At 35.2% G+C, this 16,629-nt stretch overlaps 1 protein-coding gene across 2 annotated transcripts in view; it reads right to left on the bottom strand.

Moving 5' to 3' along the window:
• Positions 1-16,629, bottom strand: part of LOC111159551 (serine/threonine kinase 33) — a 65,554-nt gene that overhangs the window by 11,431 nt on the left and 37,494 nt on the right. Inside the window, exon 11 of one of the 2 annotated variants that reach the window (XM_022522080.1) lies at positions 4,743-4,949. The exons of the other annotated variant lie outside the window; for it this stretch is intronic. Coding sequence (XP_022377788.1) covers positions 4,743-4,949 — 207 coding nt within the window. The remainder of the gene's footprint in view (positions 1-4,742; positions 4,950-16,629) is intronic. 2 annotated transcript variants of the gene reach the window in all.

Raw genomic sequence — 16,629 nt, 5'->3', positions numbered from 1 at the left:
GTTGTGAATGTACAAATCCCTTACAGAGAGGGGTTAAATAATTGGGAAAAATAATCTAATCTATCACAGTTCGCTAGGGACCTCAAAAAACTCAGAGAGCAAATGAGGTTGGAAGCATCAACTCATCACCTTTGAAAATGATATTTCTTGGTTTGTTCATACCCAAAAGGAGATACACCCAAAGGAGTCTTGAAACTGGCAGGGGGAAAAAAAGTGCAATTTTTGTAATATTCTATGCAAGTTCATTAGCAATATAATAATGGAAGCAATAAAGGCTAACATTACAAAGTGCTTACCATGTCAAGAGTGTCACATGCATTATTTCACTTAATCCCTGGTTGACACCATCATTATTCCCATTTTACAGATGAGGAACAGGAGGCCAAGAGGTTTGTACAAGGTCATAAAGTTTATAAGCAGAGAAGCCAGGATTTGAATACATGCAGCCTGGATCTGGAGCACGTGCTTTTAACCATTATATTTTAAGTGCATGCCAGATTGCAAGGTTTCAATATTGGACTACAAAAGTATGCCAAAGTTGTGGAAGCACCACCAGATTTGCACATGATTCACATGGGCTCAGAAAGCTAAGGTTTAATTTGTCAAGAGAAGAAAATTTTTATCCTACTCAACGAAAATACCAAGAAAACCTGACTCTTTCTCATAGAAATGTATCAACATACCACAGTTCAACTGTTTAATTTCAATGTTATTTAAATTCAAACGTTTCTTGTCTTTGAAGAACTGCTACATGAATACATTTCATTGATCAAAATAACTTTTCAAAGTTTCTAAGCAACCTTGAATTTCTACTTTCTATACGAAAGTATCTGCTTCATGTACCATCTCCTGTGACACTGTAAAGCCCATGTTTTCAGTGGACAAAAATGATCACAAAAGGAAATGATCAGAAAAATTTTCCACTTTCACTAAATAAGTACATTCAAGACTCTATGTGATAAATAATTTAACAATGATAAAGTATCTCTTTTCTGATGCAAGAATTCCATAATGTAAATATACATCTGGAATTTTTAGGCCCTCTCTCCATGGTTATGTGGAAGTGCATTTTAATTACCAGACATTCATTTCTCAGTTGTTTTCTGAGCTTAATAAATAATGAAAGTATTGTACTACTTATAAGAAATCACTAAGGACATAATGTTAAAAGGCATGTTCTTGAAATAAGCAATGGTCTGCCAAGCATCTCATTTGAAGATGAGTAAATGCTGTTTTAGGAGTTGAAGTCTTGGGTCTACTTGATAGAACAGATTAAGAACCCACTGTGGGGAATTTAGAGGGTTACTAAGGACATAAAACACTACTTAGATATACTCAGCCTATAAGACACAAGATATACACAAGAGAACATTTCTATCCTTAAAGATTCTATCCTTAAAGCACACACCTAAATTAGGCTAAAAATTCATAATAAAAAGAAAAAAATAAAAAAGCACATGGCCAAATGCCAACTATTGGAAGACAAGTCCGGAAGAGTGTAGTATGATATCTTATTCCAAGCATGAACAATGAGGAGCGGTAGACTATATTTTTCCATCATGACCACAGCATTTGGAACTAAGGAATGGTGTGACAGAGGAAAATGCTCAGTTCAAGTGTTTGATTTATAACAAATCCTCACTTTCTCTGCTAGTCTTCCAAGAGCTCTGCCACTTAGCTAAAAAGCATGATTATCCTGGCTTGTTAAAAACAAAACAAAACAAAACAAAATCAGAGCTCTAAATGGGTTTATGAGATTCTTCAGAAGAGAGAACAATGATACAATGGAAAACAGGAATTGCTGGCAGATTTCCACTTAAATTAAAGCCAAATTTTAAAATTTTTAATGGAAAAAGAATTTCCTTAATTTAGTAGGTATAAATTATTTATATTATCACATTAAATCATTCATATAATTTAATTTTAACAAACAAAATTTTCCTCGTGGGAAATATTTTAATATTCAAAGAATAATTTTAATAAAATTTAAATTTCACTCTTAAGAATATTAATTACAATATGAATCCTGCGTGGACTCAAGAGTAAATGGCAAGCTCTATTTTCAGTTATCACTTGAGAACTTTATACTCTATTTACTATTGTTAATGAAGATTTGAAAGAAAAGAAGTAATTTCTTAGCACAAGCTCAGCTTCAATATAATTAACAAAGTAACATACTTATAAAAACCCGTGAAAGAACTTAATATGTTAAATATATAAGAAGTCTTTCTTTTAAGGGGTAACACTTTTCAGAAAAACTCCCACACAAGGTAATGTATTTCTCCCAAGACATCACAGCCAAAACCCAAGTGTGGGAAAGTTTCTTAGAGGACATCCAGGACAAACTCCTACCCATCTTGCAGGAATTCCTGCTATAGCAGTTATGACAAGTAGCTTTCTAGAGTCTGCATGAACACTTGCAAGAACTGGGAGATGGGGTTCACTATCCACGGTCCAGCCCATTTTATTGTAAGTGAGCTCTGACTGTAGAAAAATTCTTCCTGCTGATGAGTAGAAATCTATGTTCTTAAAATTTCAACCTACCTGGTATAAAATTTATACTACTGGTTATAGTTCTAGCACCCATAAGCACCTCAAATTCCAATGCTTCTGTTCCTTAGTTGGAAGTAGTAGCTGAGAATAGCACAGCAATTCACATTACTCTATGACTTGCAGGGGCAGGGAAGGGAGGGGAGGTGTGTGACAGAGCCATGGAGAAGGTGATGGAAGACAGTCAACCAAATATTTGGTTCACAAGGGTATTTTATGTCGGATTCAGTACCAAACACAGATAAAATCCAAGACTACAAAATACAAGATAATGTGGTCATATGTGGTGTATGTGTAAGTATCTGTGTTTGTCTATACATATGTATATGTAAATGCACGTGTGTATATATGTGTAATACACACGTCTGAGTGTGAGTATATGTACACTTGACCCTTGAACAACAGGGGTTTGAACTGTGTGGGTCCACTTATACATGGATCTTTTTGGCTAAGCACAGCACAGTACTGTAAATGTCTTTTCCTTACGGTTTTCTTAATAACATTTTCTTTTTTCTAGCCTACTTTATTGTAGGAATACAGTACATAACACACATACAGAATATGTGTTAATCAGCTACTAATGTTACTGGAAAGGTTTCAGTCAACGGTAGGCTATTAGTAGTTAAGTTTGGGGGTTGTCAAAAGTTATATGAAAATTTTCAACTGTATGGGGGTCCGTGCCCCAACCGCACCATGTTATTCAAGCATCAACCGCATATATGTATACGGTGCATCTGCATATGTGTGAGAAGGTGTGTGTGTGTGTGTGTGTGTGTGTGTGTGTGCATCTGAATATGTATGCATAAAATGCCAAGTCAGCTAATAGAAAAATCTTCAAACAGTATTCAATAAGGAATGCAAACATGGGTTTTTAGGATATTATTTTCAACAATGTAAAATACAGCTGCCAAGCATTTCAGGAGTTGTTAACAGACCAGAGAAGATGAAGGGAATGCAACATACTCACGTTTATACTATGGTAAATATATGATTATTTCAAAATATCAGAGTCATTAAATGTTAAACTTATTATCTAGACATTTGCGATTGAGTAGATGAAGAAGTTCTCAACCAGTGAGTCGAAACCAACCAGTAGATCACTCTACCAAGTCTCTTTCTGCAGGTTTCTGATGGCCTTGTTAGCATGGGAGGGACGGGCCAGCGATGCACCCTCCTGGGAGCAGCTCAGAACCAGCCTTCTGAGGCCTGAGCAGCACTCTGCCCACGCTACACCTCAGAGAGCCAGAAAGTAACAGCTCCTCACGGGGTCGGGGCTGCCGTGAGGTGAACACAGTCCCCACCAGAGGAACACTCAATTATAAAAAAGAATTCAAATATGATCACTAGATTTCAAGATAAGAAAGAGAACAAGGTCACAGAATCATTTTCCATAAACATAGAAACAAAACAAAAAAGGATTTGGGTAAATTGTTGGCATATCTAGTTAGTAGAATACTATCTGGAATTAATCAAAATATTACTAATATTTTATACATAAAATATTTATATACATATTTATATAAATAAAATATTTTTATACATAAAAATAAATTTATAAAATATTACTAAATTTTATTCACCAGAAAGACTAAAGCTCTATTCAGATCTAATAAGGCAAAATGATAAACCCATGTGAACAGTTTTAGTTATCATAAAATTGGAAACAAATAACTGCATAATGTAATAAATCTTTTTCTAGGTAATACATAAACCCATTCCAAATTGTAGAGCCTGGTAAAGCACAAATATTATTAATTTTGACCCATGGGCCAAATATCACACACCATCTGTTTTTGCAAATAAAGTTTTGTTGGCACATGGCCATGCTCATTCATTTGCTGTCTATGCCTATTTTCATCCTATGACATCGGAGTTGAGAAGTTGTGACATAGGGCTAAAAGAAGTTTAGCCATAAGGCTAAAATATCTCCTCTGTTCCTTTATGGAAAAAGTCTGCAGACCCCTGCCCAATATAATCACAGACCTTAAAATAAACATGTGGGCTACCGTGCTAAATCATGATAGTCTGAAGGGAAGAGAGAACTTTGCTTTGTCCTGTAAGTCCTTCCTTACAAACTAACAACAACAACAAAAGACAGCATTGCAAAAACTGCTCCAGCGTTGTGAGAGTATTTTAAAGTTTGGAGAAATGGAACAATTGTTCTTCCTACTTGTTTTCTTGGTTCCTCCTACCTGTTTCTCCTCCTCTTCATCTGAGGTGGTACTGATATCCTGGGCGTTTCCTCTGGGACTGCCAAGTTGGTAACCTTTCAGCTTTTCTTGAATGGACCAGTTGTCCTTTTGATCTGTTGTGACTTCCTCATCACTTTCTGGATTATTTTTCCACTCCTTCATCATTTCTAACACATTGGTTGGTCTTGCTGAAGAAAGCGTATTGCCCTAACAATGAATTTTTGGCATTAGAAACAGTTTAGAAAACTGAAAGAATTTTCTACATCTTCTAATAATACATTATACAAACTATAATGCTGAATAAACAGTGAAACTTCTGCTGCCCTTTGGAGCATCCCCTTCGCTGACACAGCTCATGCCTCTTGATTGAGATCATGTGCAACAGGTTAGGGTTGGGGGAAATATTCAGGTTTGAAGGAACAATGCAACATGCTCGTGCAACGGACATAAGACATGGAAATTCCCTGGAATCCAAAGACCCTCTTATAGAGCAATTCTTAGAAAACCAAAGGGAACCAGAAAGAACGAAAAATGTTGCCCCCTGTCTGGTGGGCCCAACACTAAGGGCAAACTTATAGAATATCAAAATCCCCAGGTAGGAAAGCTAAACTCATTAAGTAGTTAAACGCTGTGTCCAAGAACATAGGTGTTTGATTTGAAAGTTTTTAGTGGACTGGAAGATTTAAATATAAAGTGGTCATGATTATAACTGATTCAGCACACCACTTTAATCCCCAATGTGACCACACCATACCAAAATTGACTGTTTTATATTAACAGTATTTTTCTCAAATATAATATTCCACTTAATGCCAAGAAATACATGAACACAGTCTCAAATGGCTCCTGCTAGAGTTGGTAGGCTTTAAATATTTCTGATCCTCACTCAGACTACTATAGTAGAGAAAGTTTAGACACGTTTGGATTGCATTTAGATTAAAATGGGAAGTTCAGGTGTGGGCTGTGGGCACAGCTATGAAGTGTTATGTTAATCTGGCATGTGGGTGGATTGAAGCATTAAGCATCAGTGACCCAGAACACTATGAAACAGAGCACTTTAAGGGCAGACATTTGAGTACACCATCGAGGGTCTGTAGACTTTAATATATTTGTGGTTAAAGACATAGACACGCACTAAGTATAGAATGGTAATAACTGAGGATCATTATGCAATTAATTCCTCGTGGTTCTTTTATTTCATCTTGTTATAAGAAATTCTATATTACCACTTTCATAGCATCCGGCTTTTGGTTACATTCAACCCATAGCATCCTCGACCCGTTCACTCCCAGAACACCCTCACCATGCCTTCTGCTAACCCATAGCCTACGTTTCCTCCAAGGCTCAGTTTGAGAGTCAACTCTGTCAGGCATCCCGGAACGTTAAAAAGTGTTGTCAACTCATTGGGGAGGGTATGTGCTATGGTGAGTGCTGTGAAATGTGTAAACCTGGCGATTCACAGACCTGTACCCCTGGGGATAAAAATATATCTTTAAAAAAATTTTTAATTAAAAAAAAAAAGCTAAAAAAAAAAAGTGTTGTCAACTTAAACTCAGAGGAAGTATAGATGGAGTCTCAGACCATAAAAGAGTTGGAATTGTCTAGAATGGTAGAGTCTTTGATCTTCCTTCTGAAATTTCTAACCTCCAGGGCTCTGCAAATAGTCCTGCTTGGTCCCTAGGATCCATCTGGACTCTATTACAACTTTCTGGTTTCATCCTGACCTTTGACCCTAATTTTCATGTACTCACAATATCCAGGCTCCTGGAATGCAAGTACACAAAACTCTGCCTCTACTTGATTCTTTCACTAGCAGACAGACAATCTGATATTGTCTATGCCTTTATTTCCAGTCCTCTGTTGCCCTTCCCTGATAAACCTTCTATAAGGTAACTCTTTGGATACCGTACTAGTCACTAATGATACTCACCTAACATTCCTTTCTGCTAGGCATGTTGTAGAATTCTGCTTCTCCATATCTTTTAGGAAATGACTACGTGACTTGTTTTGGCCAGTGAAATGTTATTGGAAATAGTGTATATAATTTGGGGTGGAAACCATAAGAGACAACATGCAATTTATCATGTTCCCTATTACTACCTTAGTAACTATAGGAACATAGAGATGGAGCCTCCCTCAGCCTGGGTCCCTGAGTGAAAATAAAGCCTCCTCCCCTCATCCTAGCTAATCTGCAAAGGAAGGCATCAAGACCACTGAGATTTGGGGGTCATTTGTTACCATAGCATAATTTAGCCCATCCTGGCATAAATAGCAAATTAAACATTCTATTCGGTAAGTCACTTCGAAAAAGCCCTTAAAAAGAATGAGCCCACATACCCAACAAAATTATAACTACTACAGAAATGCTATCCCATTAGTACCGTGTGATAACCCATTTGTTTAGGTGGTCCTTGCTTTGCACAGTCCCAATATGCATGAAGTTCAACCACCATGACTTAGTTAAATAATCTCAGTCCCCCAACAACACAGTCTGAATTTCAGTCACTGCAGTATACTAACAATAATTACATAAAATTCAAACTTCACTGCCAGCTCTTCAAGCCACAGTCACCATATAAATTACAGATGTGCAATGTGATCAGTGACGAATCATGGCACTTCTTTCACAGTCAGTTGGTGATGGGTCACCCGGCATCTTCTACTCACTTCACACACAGGCAGCAAAGTATGAAGTTGTGTTGCCTCCTTGCCTCCCCGGAATCTGCCAGCTAAGATGAAAGTGCAGCAAATAAATGAAAGTGGTCGTGCTGGAAGTGAAATCTGAATCAAAGGTCAAGGGAGTAACAGAAGAAGTAGCTGACCTTGGAAACTCTGTGCTGCCACCATTTGAGAACCTAGATATGCAACCAAAGGAAGTTGTTGCAGGCAAACGCATGAACACAAATGAGAGGAAGAGTGGTGTGCAGAAAAGAGAGAGGCACCCTGGAGAAAGTGATGCCCGCAAAGAAGGTGATATTGAAAAACTTTTCAGAGATAGTTCATGACATTGAAAGCACAAAGGATAAAATGTCGGAAGGTATCCAAACTTGGAGAATAGTATTAGAACTCACTAAAGTTTAAAAAAAGATGCTCCCCTCTATATTGTAAGTTATAGGACAAGGAGAAGGTAAGCACTGTTTAAACTAATTTTGTTAAGTTTTTATTAAAAAAAAAATAAGACACTTTAGTTCTTAATATTTCTTTTTTTTTTTTAAAGATTTTATTTATTTATTTGGTAGAGATTACAAGTAGTCAGAGAGGCAGGCAGAGAGAGAGAAAGAGAGGAGGAAGCAGGCTCCCCGCTGAGCAGAGCCTGATGCGGGGCTTGATCCCAGGACCCTGAGATCATGACCTGAGCTGAAGGCAGAGGCCTCAACCCACTGAGCCACCCAGGCGCCCCAGTTCTTAATATTTCTAATGTTTTAAATTACAATGCACTAAGAAAAATCAGTTTTTCTTTTCTTTCATTTTCTAAGTATTATAACCAACAGTTAGTTTTTATTATTTAACAAAAAATTTTAAAGGGCATGGAACAATTGTAATTTCCCCCAGTGATTATTAAGATCCTGTTGCTGTTTCAAACTGCATTGTTATTTTTATGGTCCTGTGCTACTATACAAAGGCAAGGATTCCCCGTATTATCTTGAATCTGCATCTCTAGCAATCTTTCAAATGCTCGTAATACACATAAGAGTTTGATCCTCTATATGCCCATAGTAGAGTGCCTTTGTACTCAAAGAAATGACCGTATTTCTCACTCCAAAGAGACTGTGAGGAAGAGAAAGGATTCAGAATAGGACATTATCCCCCGAGAAACACCCAACTACTTGGAAATCTTTAACTCTTTCTGTCTTACATTCATGTGTGATATCAAACAGCACAAATGGTGATCTCAATTCCAGACTTTCCCTGGCATCTAAAGTCCAGTCAATAATTACTAGACTACCCACTTCTTGCTTGCTAGCAGCTGGAGGAGGAATTGTATCAAACACTTGGACTGACCAATCAATAAGTGGGCCAGGGCTATGTGTCATGATCCTTCTAGGTTCAACAGAAATTCCAAATGAACCAACAAAAATGGGCAGAATTATTAGGGCAGACACTGTAAAGTGTATGTAATTTCACTATCAGGACACTAACCTCTGAATTCCCTTTACTGGCTGTAATAAGGGGTCAGACACTGAACTCATCAACTGTGAAGTAGTAAATGGCAAGATGGCAACAGTAACAGGTCAATAATCTGAGGCTTTCAGAAGTAGAACACAAACCTTCTGGTTACTAAACTTCTACTTGGTTAACTAACAGAGAGTTGAGACTGTTTTATTTTGAAAAATGGAAAAATGAACACTCATGGAGAAACACTGGCAAAAAAATAAGATTTGACTTAATACCTTAGTATTAGGTGGAGACCAAAATTGGAGATCTAAACATATGTCCCTATCTAACATACTTTGCCTGTCAAGGACTGTGACTATCATAATTTTACAAACAATAAGTACTTAATGAGTATGAATGAATTATATTTATGAGCTGGTGTGAGTAGTATGAAACATAAAGTTGGCAAAGCTAGGGACGCCTGGGTGGCTCAGCTGGTTAAGTGTCTGTCAGGTCATGATCCCGGAGTCCTGGAAATGAGTCCCATCTGGGCTCCCTGCTCAGTGGAGAGCCCGCTTCTCCTCCCCTTCTGCCTTTCCCCACTGCTTGTGCTCTCTCTCTCTTGCTCTCTTTCTTTTGTCAAATAAATAAATAAAATTGTTTTTTAAAAAATGACAAAGCTAAAAGGAAACATCCTAGGTCTTTAGCTTCTGGTCATCATTTCTACTTTTTGTAAATAGCCAGAACTCTATTTTATAATGTTCCTAAGAATAAGCTTGTGGGTTTTTTTGTTTGTTTGTTTTCTTGTTTTTTGGTTTTTTCTTACTTGAGTACAGTTGACACCTGGACATTCTAGATCTTTAGCTTCTGGCCATCATTTCTATTTTTTATAAATAGCCAGAACTCTTTATTTTATAATGTTCCAAAGAACAAGTTTGTGGTTTTTTAACTTGGGTATAGTTGATACCTAGGAATAAAATTTTTTCAATAGGAAAATGGAATAGTCACTTTGTAAAATAAATAAATAAATAAATAAATAAATAAATAAATGCCAAACTTCACAAAATTAACAAAACCCAAATCAAAACAATAAGATGCCAATCTTCACTTAACAGATGGACATAAATTTAAATTTGGTAATACTCTGTGTTGGTGAGGGTGTGGGCAAACAGGTTTTCTCATTTGCTTGCTTTCTGTGGGAAGGTAAATTAGCAATAACCTATCAAAATATATAATACACACCCTCTCTGACCAGTAAGTCCACTGTTAGGAATTTGTCTGATAATACAGCATGCAAACGTATATTTATAAGAACATTGGCTGTACTACTGTAATAGAAACAATCTGAAACAATTTAAATGTTCCATATTCAAAGGGGAGTATTTAGAAAATAAGAGTATATCCATAATTTGGGATCCAGTGCTGCTTTTTAAAAAATAAAGAAATTTTTCCAAGATATTTTAGGTAGAAAAGAATAGCTTGCATAACATGAACCCTATTGTGTAAGGTATATACATTAAAATGCGTAGAATTTTTTTTTGAAAGAATGTGTAGAAACTTAACAAAGGCTATCTTTAGTAAGAGGAAATGAGGGAATGGAGGAAGAAAAGTTATTCTTCCTTTTTTGTTTACCATTAAAATCACTTACCATGCGTAATCTCAGCTATTACCTTTATATGACTAATAATTAATGTACCTTACAGTAGGAAAAGAAACAATGTAAGTTGCAGATACCCACATGAACTAAAAGCACCCAGTAAAACCACCAAACTGATCCTAATGGGCCTCAATGAGTGCTAGGCAGCAGCATATCAAGATAATAATGACCACTGAAGTAAGCCACTGCATGTCACTTCAAAATTTTTCCTAAAAGTCATCTCAGTGATTTTCTTTGATAAGTGTAGCAACTACACGAATATACAAGGTTAGTGTTGATATTCCTATTCTTCAGGGGGAAGCAGCCTGAGAAGTGTAGTCACTTACCTCATTCCAGAAGTGTATTTCCAACTGCTTGCCAAGAATTTCTAGCTAGAGGTATTGTGGAGCCTTCAGTACTATATTGTATATTCAAAAGTTGCTAAGACAGATCTTAAAAGTTCCCAACAAAAAAAAAACATTATAACCATGTGAGCTGATGGATGTTTTAACTAAACTAATTGTGGTAATCATTTCACAATACATACATATGTCAAACCATTATGTTGTACACCTGAAATTTATACAATGTTATACATCACTTATATCTCAATAAGGCTGGAAAAATAAAAACAAACTCAATATATCCCAAATGAACATTCTTCAAACTGTGTACACCTGGTTGTACATGAAGGCTTTTGAAAGGATGCGTGGGCAAGGATGGAGTCTGCAGGGAATCCATTTCAAGACCCTCAATTCCCAATGATCTATTCTTTTTCAAAAGTCATCTCCTTGAGCAAGGATTTACAGTAATCCTTTCCATGTTCTTTTTCTTAAGTCAGCTTCTTCCAATTCTTGTTATTGTATATATATTTATTTGTGTGCCACAGGAAGCTCATTTATCTAAAATAATGAACTCCTACAAATCAATAAGTAAAAAACATAAAACCAAATAGAAAAATGGAGGGGCATGGGGAAGACCTGAACAGCCATTTCACAAAAGAAGATATCCAAAAGACCAATAAGCATAAATAAAGATGACCAGTTTCATCTGTCATTCAGGAAATGCAGTTAAAGCCACAATGAGATGCTATTACATATCTACCAGAGTATCTAAATTAAAAATATTGACAATGCAAGCATTGAAGAAGATGGGGAGCAAAACTAGAACTCACACATCGCTGGTGAATGGTACAATCACTCTGGAAAATGGAACAATGGAACTTTCTGGTTGGGGATGGAAATGTTCCATATTTTGTTCTGGCTGGTAGTTACACAAATACATACATATATAAAGATTCATCAGGCTATATACTTAAAATTGGTATATTTTAGAGTGAGTAGATTATAATTTAACAAAACTATGATGATTTTAAAGATAAATTTCATAGCCTCAGAGATATTACTACATGCAGTTTAATCACTTTCACTGCTATACAATATTCCATTGTTAGACCATACCACACTTTACTCATTTTTAAGTCTTTTTCAATGTCTTCCAATAAAATTTCATAACTTTAGCCAAAGAGGTCTTAGGAATCTTATGTTAGATTTATTTCTGGATATCCAATATTCTTGGATACTGCTTTACAAGTCTTCATTTTTATTACATTTTCTATTGTTGGTTGCTTGTGAATAGAAATGTAATTGAACCTTGTATACCAATTTTTCTTCCCAGCTCTGTTGAAATATAATTGACATGTAACAACATGGTGTAAGTTTAAGGTGTACATGTGTTGATTTGATACACTTCTATACTGATATATGCTGACCCGGGAACAATATGGGTTTGAACTGTGCAGGTCCACTTATATGCAGATTTTTTTCAGTAAATACAGCAGGTTACTATAAATGTATTTTCTCTTATGATTTTCTCAATAACATTTTCTTTTCTCTCACTTATTACAAAAATATAGCACATAGTAAATATAACATAAAAATATTTGTTAATTGACTATTCATGTCATCAGCAAGGCTTTAGTCAACAGTCTGGTATTAGTAGTTAAATTTCTGGAGAGTCAACTGCACAGGGGGTCAGCAGCCCTAACCTCCATGCTGTTCAAGGGTTAACTATATATCAATAATAAATCCAGCTATCTTACTCAGCTTTCCTATTATTTCAAATAATGTGTCTAATAATTTGTATATTATGATAAATAATATGTTTTATTTCTGCTTTCCAATTCCCATGTCTTTAATATCTTTTCCTTGTCTCAAGTTTACTAAAAACCACAATCTTGGAAAAAAATACTACTTTACTTTAAAGGAAGTTCTCATATTTCCTATTTAGAATATTTGCTATAATCTTTTATATCAGGTTAGAGAAGTTTCCCTTTTAAATTGTGAATGTCTGTTGAGTCTTATTGTTTCCTTTGAAATGATCATGTGCTTTTTCTCTTTTGTTAATGTGGAAATTTATATTTATAGACATTTTTCTAAAGTTAAACCATCATTGTGTACTGAACAAAAATCCAACTTGGTCATGAGGTATTACCTTTTTATATACACAGTTAGATCCAATTTGCTAATATTTTGTTTAAGGTTTTATATCAACATTAATAAATAAAATGGATCATTTTCCTTTTTCACGGGTTTTGCTTCCATTGGTCTAGTTTTGTTATACTATAGTATACAGAGTTATGTTAGACTTTTTGAATAAGTAAAGTTCCCTCTTGTTGGGGGTGGGAGGTGAGTTACAAATTTGAGATGAAAGTCTTATAGGACTTATCTGTAAAATCATTGAATTTTGAGCCTGGTGTTTTCCTTAGGGAAGATTTTATTATTATTTAACATATATATACATATATATGTGCATAGTTTTGAATTTTAATTCCAGTGGAGTTAACATACAGTGTTATGCTATATTAGTTTCAGGTGTACAATACAGTGATTCAACATTTCCATACATTACCCAGAGCTCATCATGGTAAGTGTACTCTTAATCTTCATCATCTTCCTTATGGAAGATTTTAAACTACTACTTCATTTCTTTAATAATTATAGGACCATTCAAGTTTTCTGTTTATTCTTGAGACAGTTTTATGAAGCTGTAAAACTTTTCTGGAACAAGAAATTTTGTCCATTTGGCCAAGGTTTCAGATTTATTGGTGTACAGTTGTTAGTAGGATTCCCTTGGCTTTTAAATTTATCTTTTAAATAATCCTTTTTCTGTGCTTTACCTGTGATTGAATTCTCTTTTTCATATACAATCTCTTCCTTTTGTCTTTTCTTTTTCTTTCTCGATTACTTTTTCCAAAGTTTTCTCTATTTCTCAGTCTTTCAGAAGACTCAAATGTTGGTCTTGTTATCTTTTCTCCTCTACCTTTGCTTTCTAGTTTATTTTCACTTTGGTTTTTTTTTTCCATTACTTTATTTGGGTATATTCTGCTGGACTTTTTCCCTGCAATTTTAAGTTGGATCAGTAGTTTATTAATTTTTAGCCTTCTTTTTTTCTAAGATAAATGTTTTGGGCTATAAACATCGCCAAAACACACTTTACAGCATCCTACAAGTTTTGACATGTTGTATTTTCATTGTCATTCAGTTCTAAGGATTTCATTTTTTTCCTCGTTAGTGTTTATTCTTTAACCTGGGACTTCTCTAGAAGCATGTGATGTGATTTCCAGACACAGGCAGGTATTTACTCCCACTGCTATTGACTTCTGACATGACTGCATATTGTTAGAGAATATGTTCTGTGAGGAATTTATGGAAGCTTGCTTGCTGGCTTCATGGACTTGTGTAAGATCAATTTTGATAAATGCTCCACATGCACTTAAGAAAACTATACGTTCTCTAGTTGTTGGGTACAGAACTGTATATGTATTCACTAGGATATGCTTGTTGACTGCGTTGTTAAAATCTCTGTACCTTTGTTTTTGTTTTTGTTAGCTTTACATTATCCGTAATTGAGAAAAGTGCATTAAAGTCTCCCACAATGAAGAATTTGCCAATTTCTCCGTGTAATTTTGTCAACTTCTGAAATACTATGTTTTTCAGGTTATTTTATTCGTTGCATACATGTTTAAAATTATTATATAATCTGGTTCAGTTGAATTTTTATAATAAAGTGAACTTCTTTATCTCTAGTGATGATTTGTTGTGTTAAGTTGTGTTAAAGTATTAACTGATACTTATCCAGTTAGATAGGCTTTAATTCAGTGACACAGGTTACTGTTTGCCTGGTATGTCCTTTTCCATTCTTCTTCTTTTTTTTTCCAATATTTCTCTGTCCTTATGCTTCAGATATGTTTCTTGTAAATAGTACCTAGTTACATTCTACTAAAAATTCAACCTGACAATGTCTTTTAATAAGTCTTTCTAACTCATTTATTTGTAATTATTTTTATAGTTGGACTTGTTTCTATCATTTATGTTTACTACCTCAATTTACCCCATTCTTTATTTTTTAATTCTTTCCCACTTTAAAAATCTGATGTCTAGATGCTGGCAAGGATGTGGAGAAAGGGGAATCCTCCTACACTGTTGGTGGGAATGCAAGCTGGTGCAACCACTCGAAAACAGCATGGAGGTTCCTCAAAAAGTTGAAAATAGAGCTACCTTACGACCCAGCAATTGCACTACTGGGTATTTACTCTAAAGATACAAATGTAGTGATCTGAAGGGGCATGTGCACCCGAATGTTTATAGCAGCAATGTCCACAAGAGCCAAACTGTGGAAAGAACCTAGATGTCCATCAACAAATGAATGGATAAAGAAGACGTGGTGTATGTATGTATATATATATATATATATACACACACACACACACACACAATGGAATACTATGCAGCCATCAAAAGAAATGAAATCTTGTCATTTGTGACGACGTGGATGGAACTAGAGGGTATTATGCTTAGTGAAATAAGTCAATCAGAGAAAGATAACTATTATATGATCTTCCTGATATGAGGAAGTGGAGATGCAACATGGGGGGTTTGGGGGGTAGGAAAAGAATAAATGAAACAAGATGGGATCAGGAGGGAGACAAACCATAAGAGACTCTTACTGTCACAAAACAAACTGTGAGTGACCAGCAGGAGGGGGCTAGGGAGAAGGTGGTGGGGTTATGGACATTGGGGAGGGCATGTGATATGGTGAGTGCTGTGAAGTGTGTAAACCTGGTGATTCACAGACCTGTACCCCTGGGGCTAATAATACATTATATATTTATAAAAAATTTAAAAATTAAAAAAAAATCTGACGTCTACATCTTCCATTTAACACCCTCTCAGTGGATCAACATTCTCTCTCCCTTCTCTATGCTTATCACATGGATATTGCTTTGCATTTTGGTTCTTGTTATTATGGAGATAATTTCTCCTCTTATTCTTTGGTTTTGCGATTTTTTAGTTTTGCTTTTTTGACAGCAGCAAAATTTATCAAGGTATTTAAAGACTCTAACTGCACATAGCTCTGGTAGCAGCTTCTGGATTTGGTTTTCCTATTTAATTATTTCAACCAAGTATTTTACGTGTCAATCCTTCTGAGGTCTTGTATATTTGAAAATATTTTTATAATTATTTTCATTTGAATGCTAATTTGGATGGATACAGAATTCCAAGTTTAAAGTTCTTGGTCTTTGAATATATTTAGAGTATTACCCTATTTATGCTTGTAACCAATGTTGCTCCCCAAAAGTAAGATGTCAACGTGATTCTTGTTCTTTTTTATATGTTCTGCTATTTCTTTCTGGGCAATTTTAGAGTTTTTTGCCTTGAATTTCCTTAAATTTCATCATGTCTCTTTTGTCAGTTTTGCTTATCTCTCCTATTTAGTATTCTATCATCTGTTGAAAGCTAAAGTCTTTCTTCTTTAATTCTGATTATTTTAACTCTATTACTTCTTTAAAGATTTTCTCCTCCCCCTTTTTTACTTTCCTCTCTCAAATTGCTATTATAGGAATTTGGGCCCTTTTAATTCCACATATCTTAATTTTTTTTCTACTTTTTTAATATTTTCAATTTGTTTATCTTCCCGTTTCCTTCCATAAAGTGTCATAATCTGACCACCTAGTTTTTTAAATTCATTCTTCAGCTGCACCCATTTCACTTCTTTACCCTATATAGTTGCATTCTGTATTTCAACTATTACACCTAAATTGTTCTACTTAGTTTTGTTGTATTATTTCATATTCTTGCTCCATATTATTAACAT

Source organism: Enhydra lutris, unplaced genomic scaffold (assembly GCF_002288905.1).
Source record: "Enhydra lutris kenyoni isolate GAN:26980312 unplaced genomic scaffold, ASM228890v2 scaffoldscaffold68, whole genome shotgun sequence".
In the NCBI taxonomy this organism is placed as follows: domain Eukaryota; kingdom Metazoa; phylum Chordata; class Mammalia; order Carnivora; family Mustelidae; genus Enhydra; species Enhydra lutris.
Note: the sequence above shows the minus strand (reverse complement) of the source record. Positions and strands in the feature narration are given on the sequence as shown.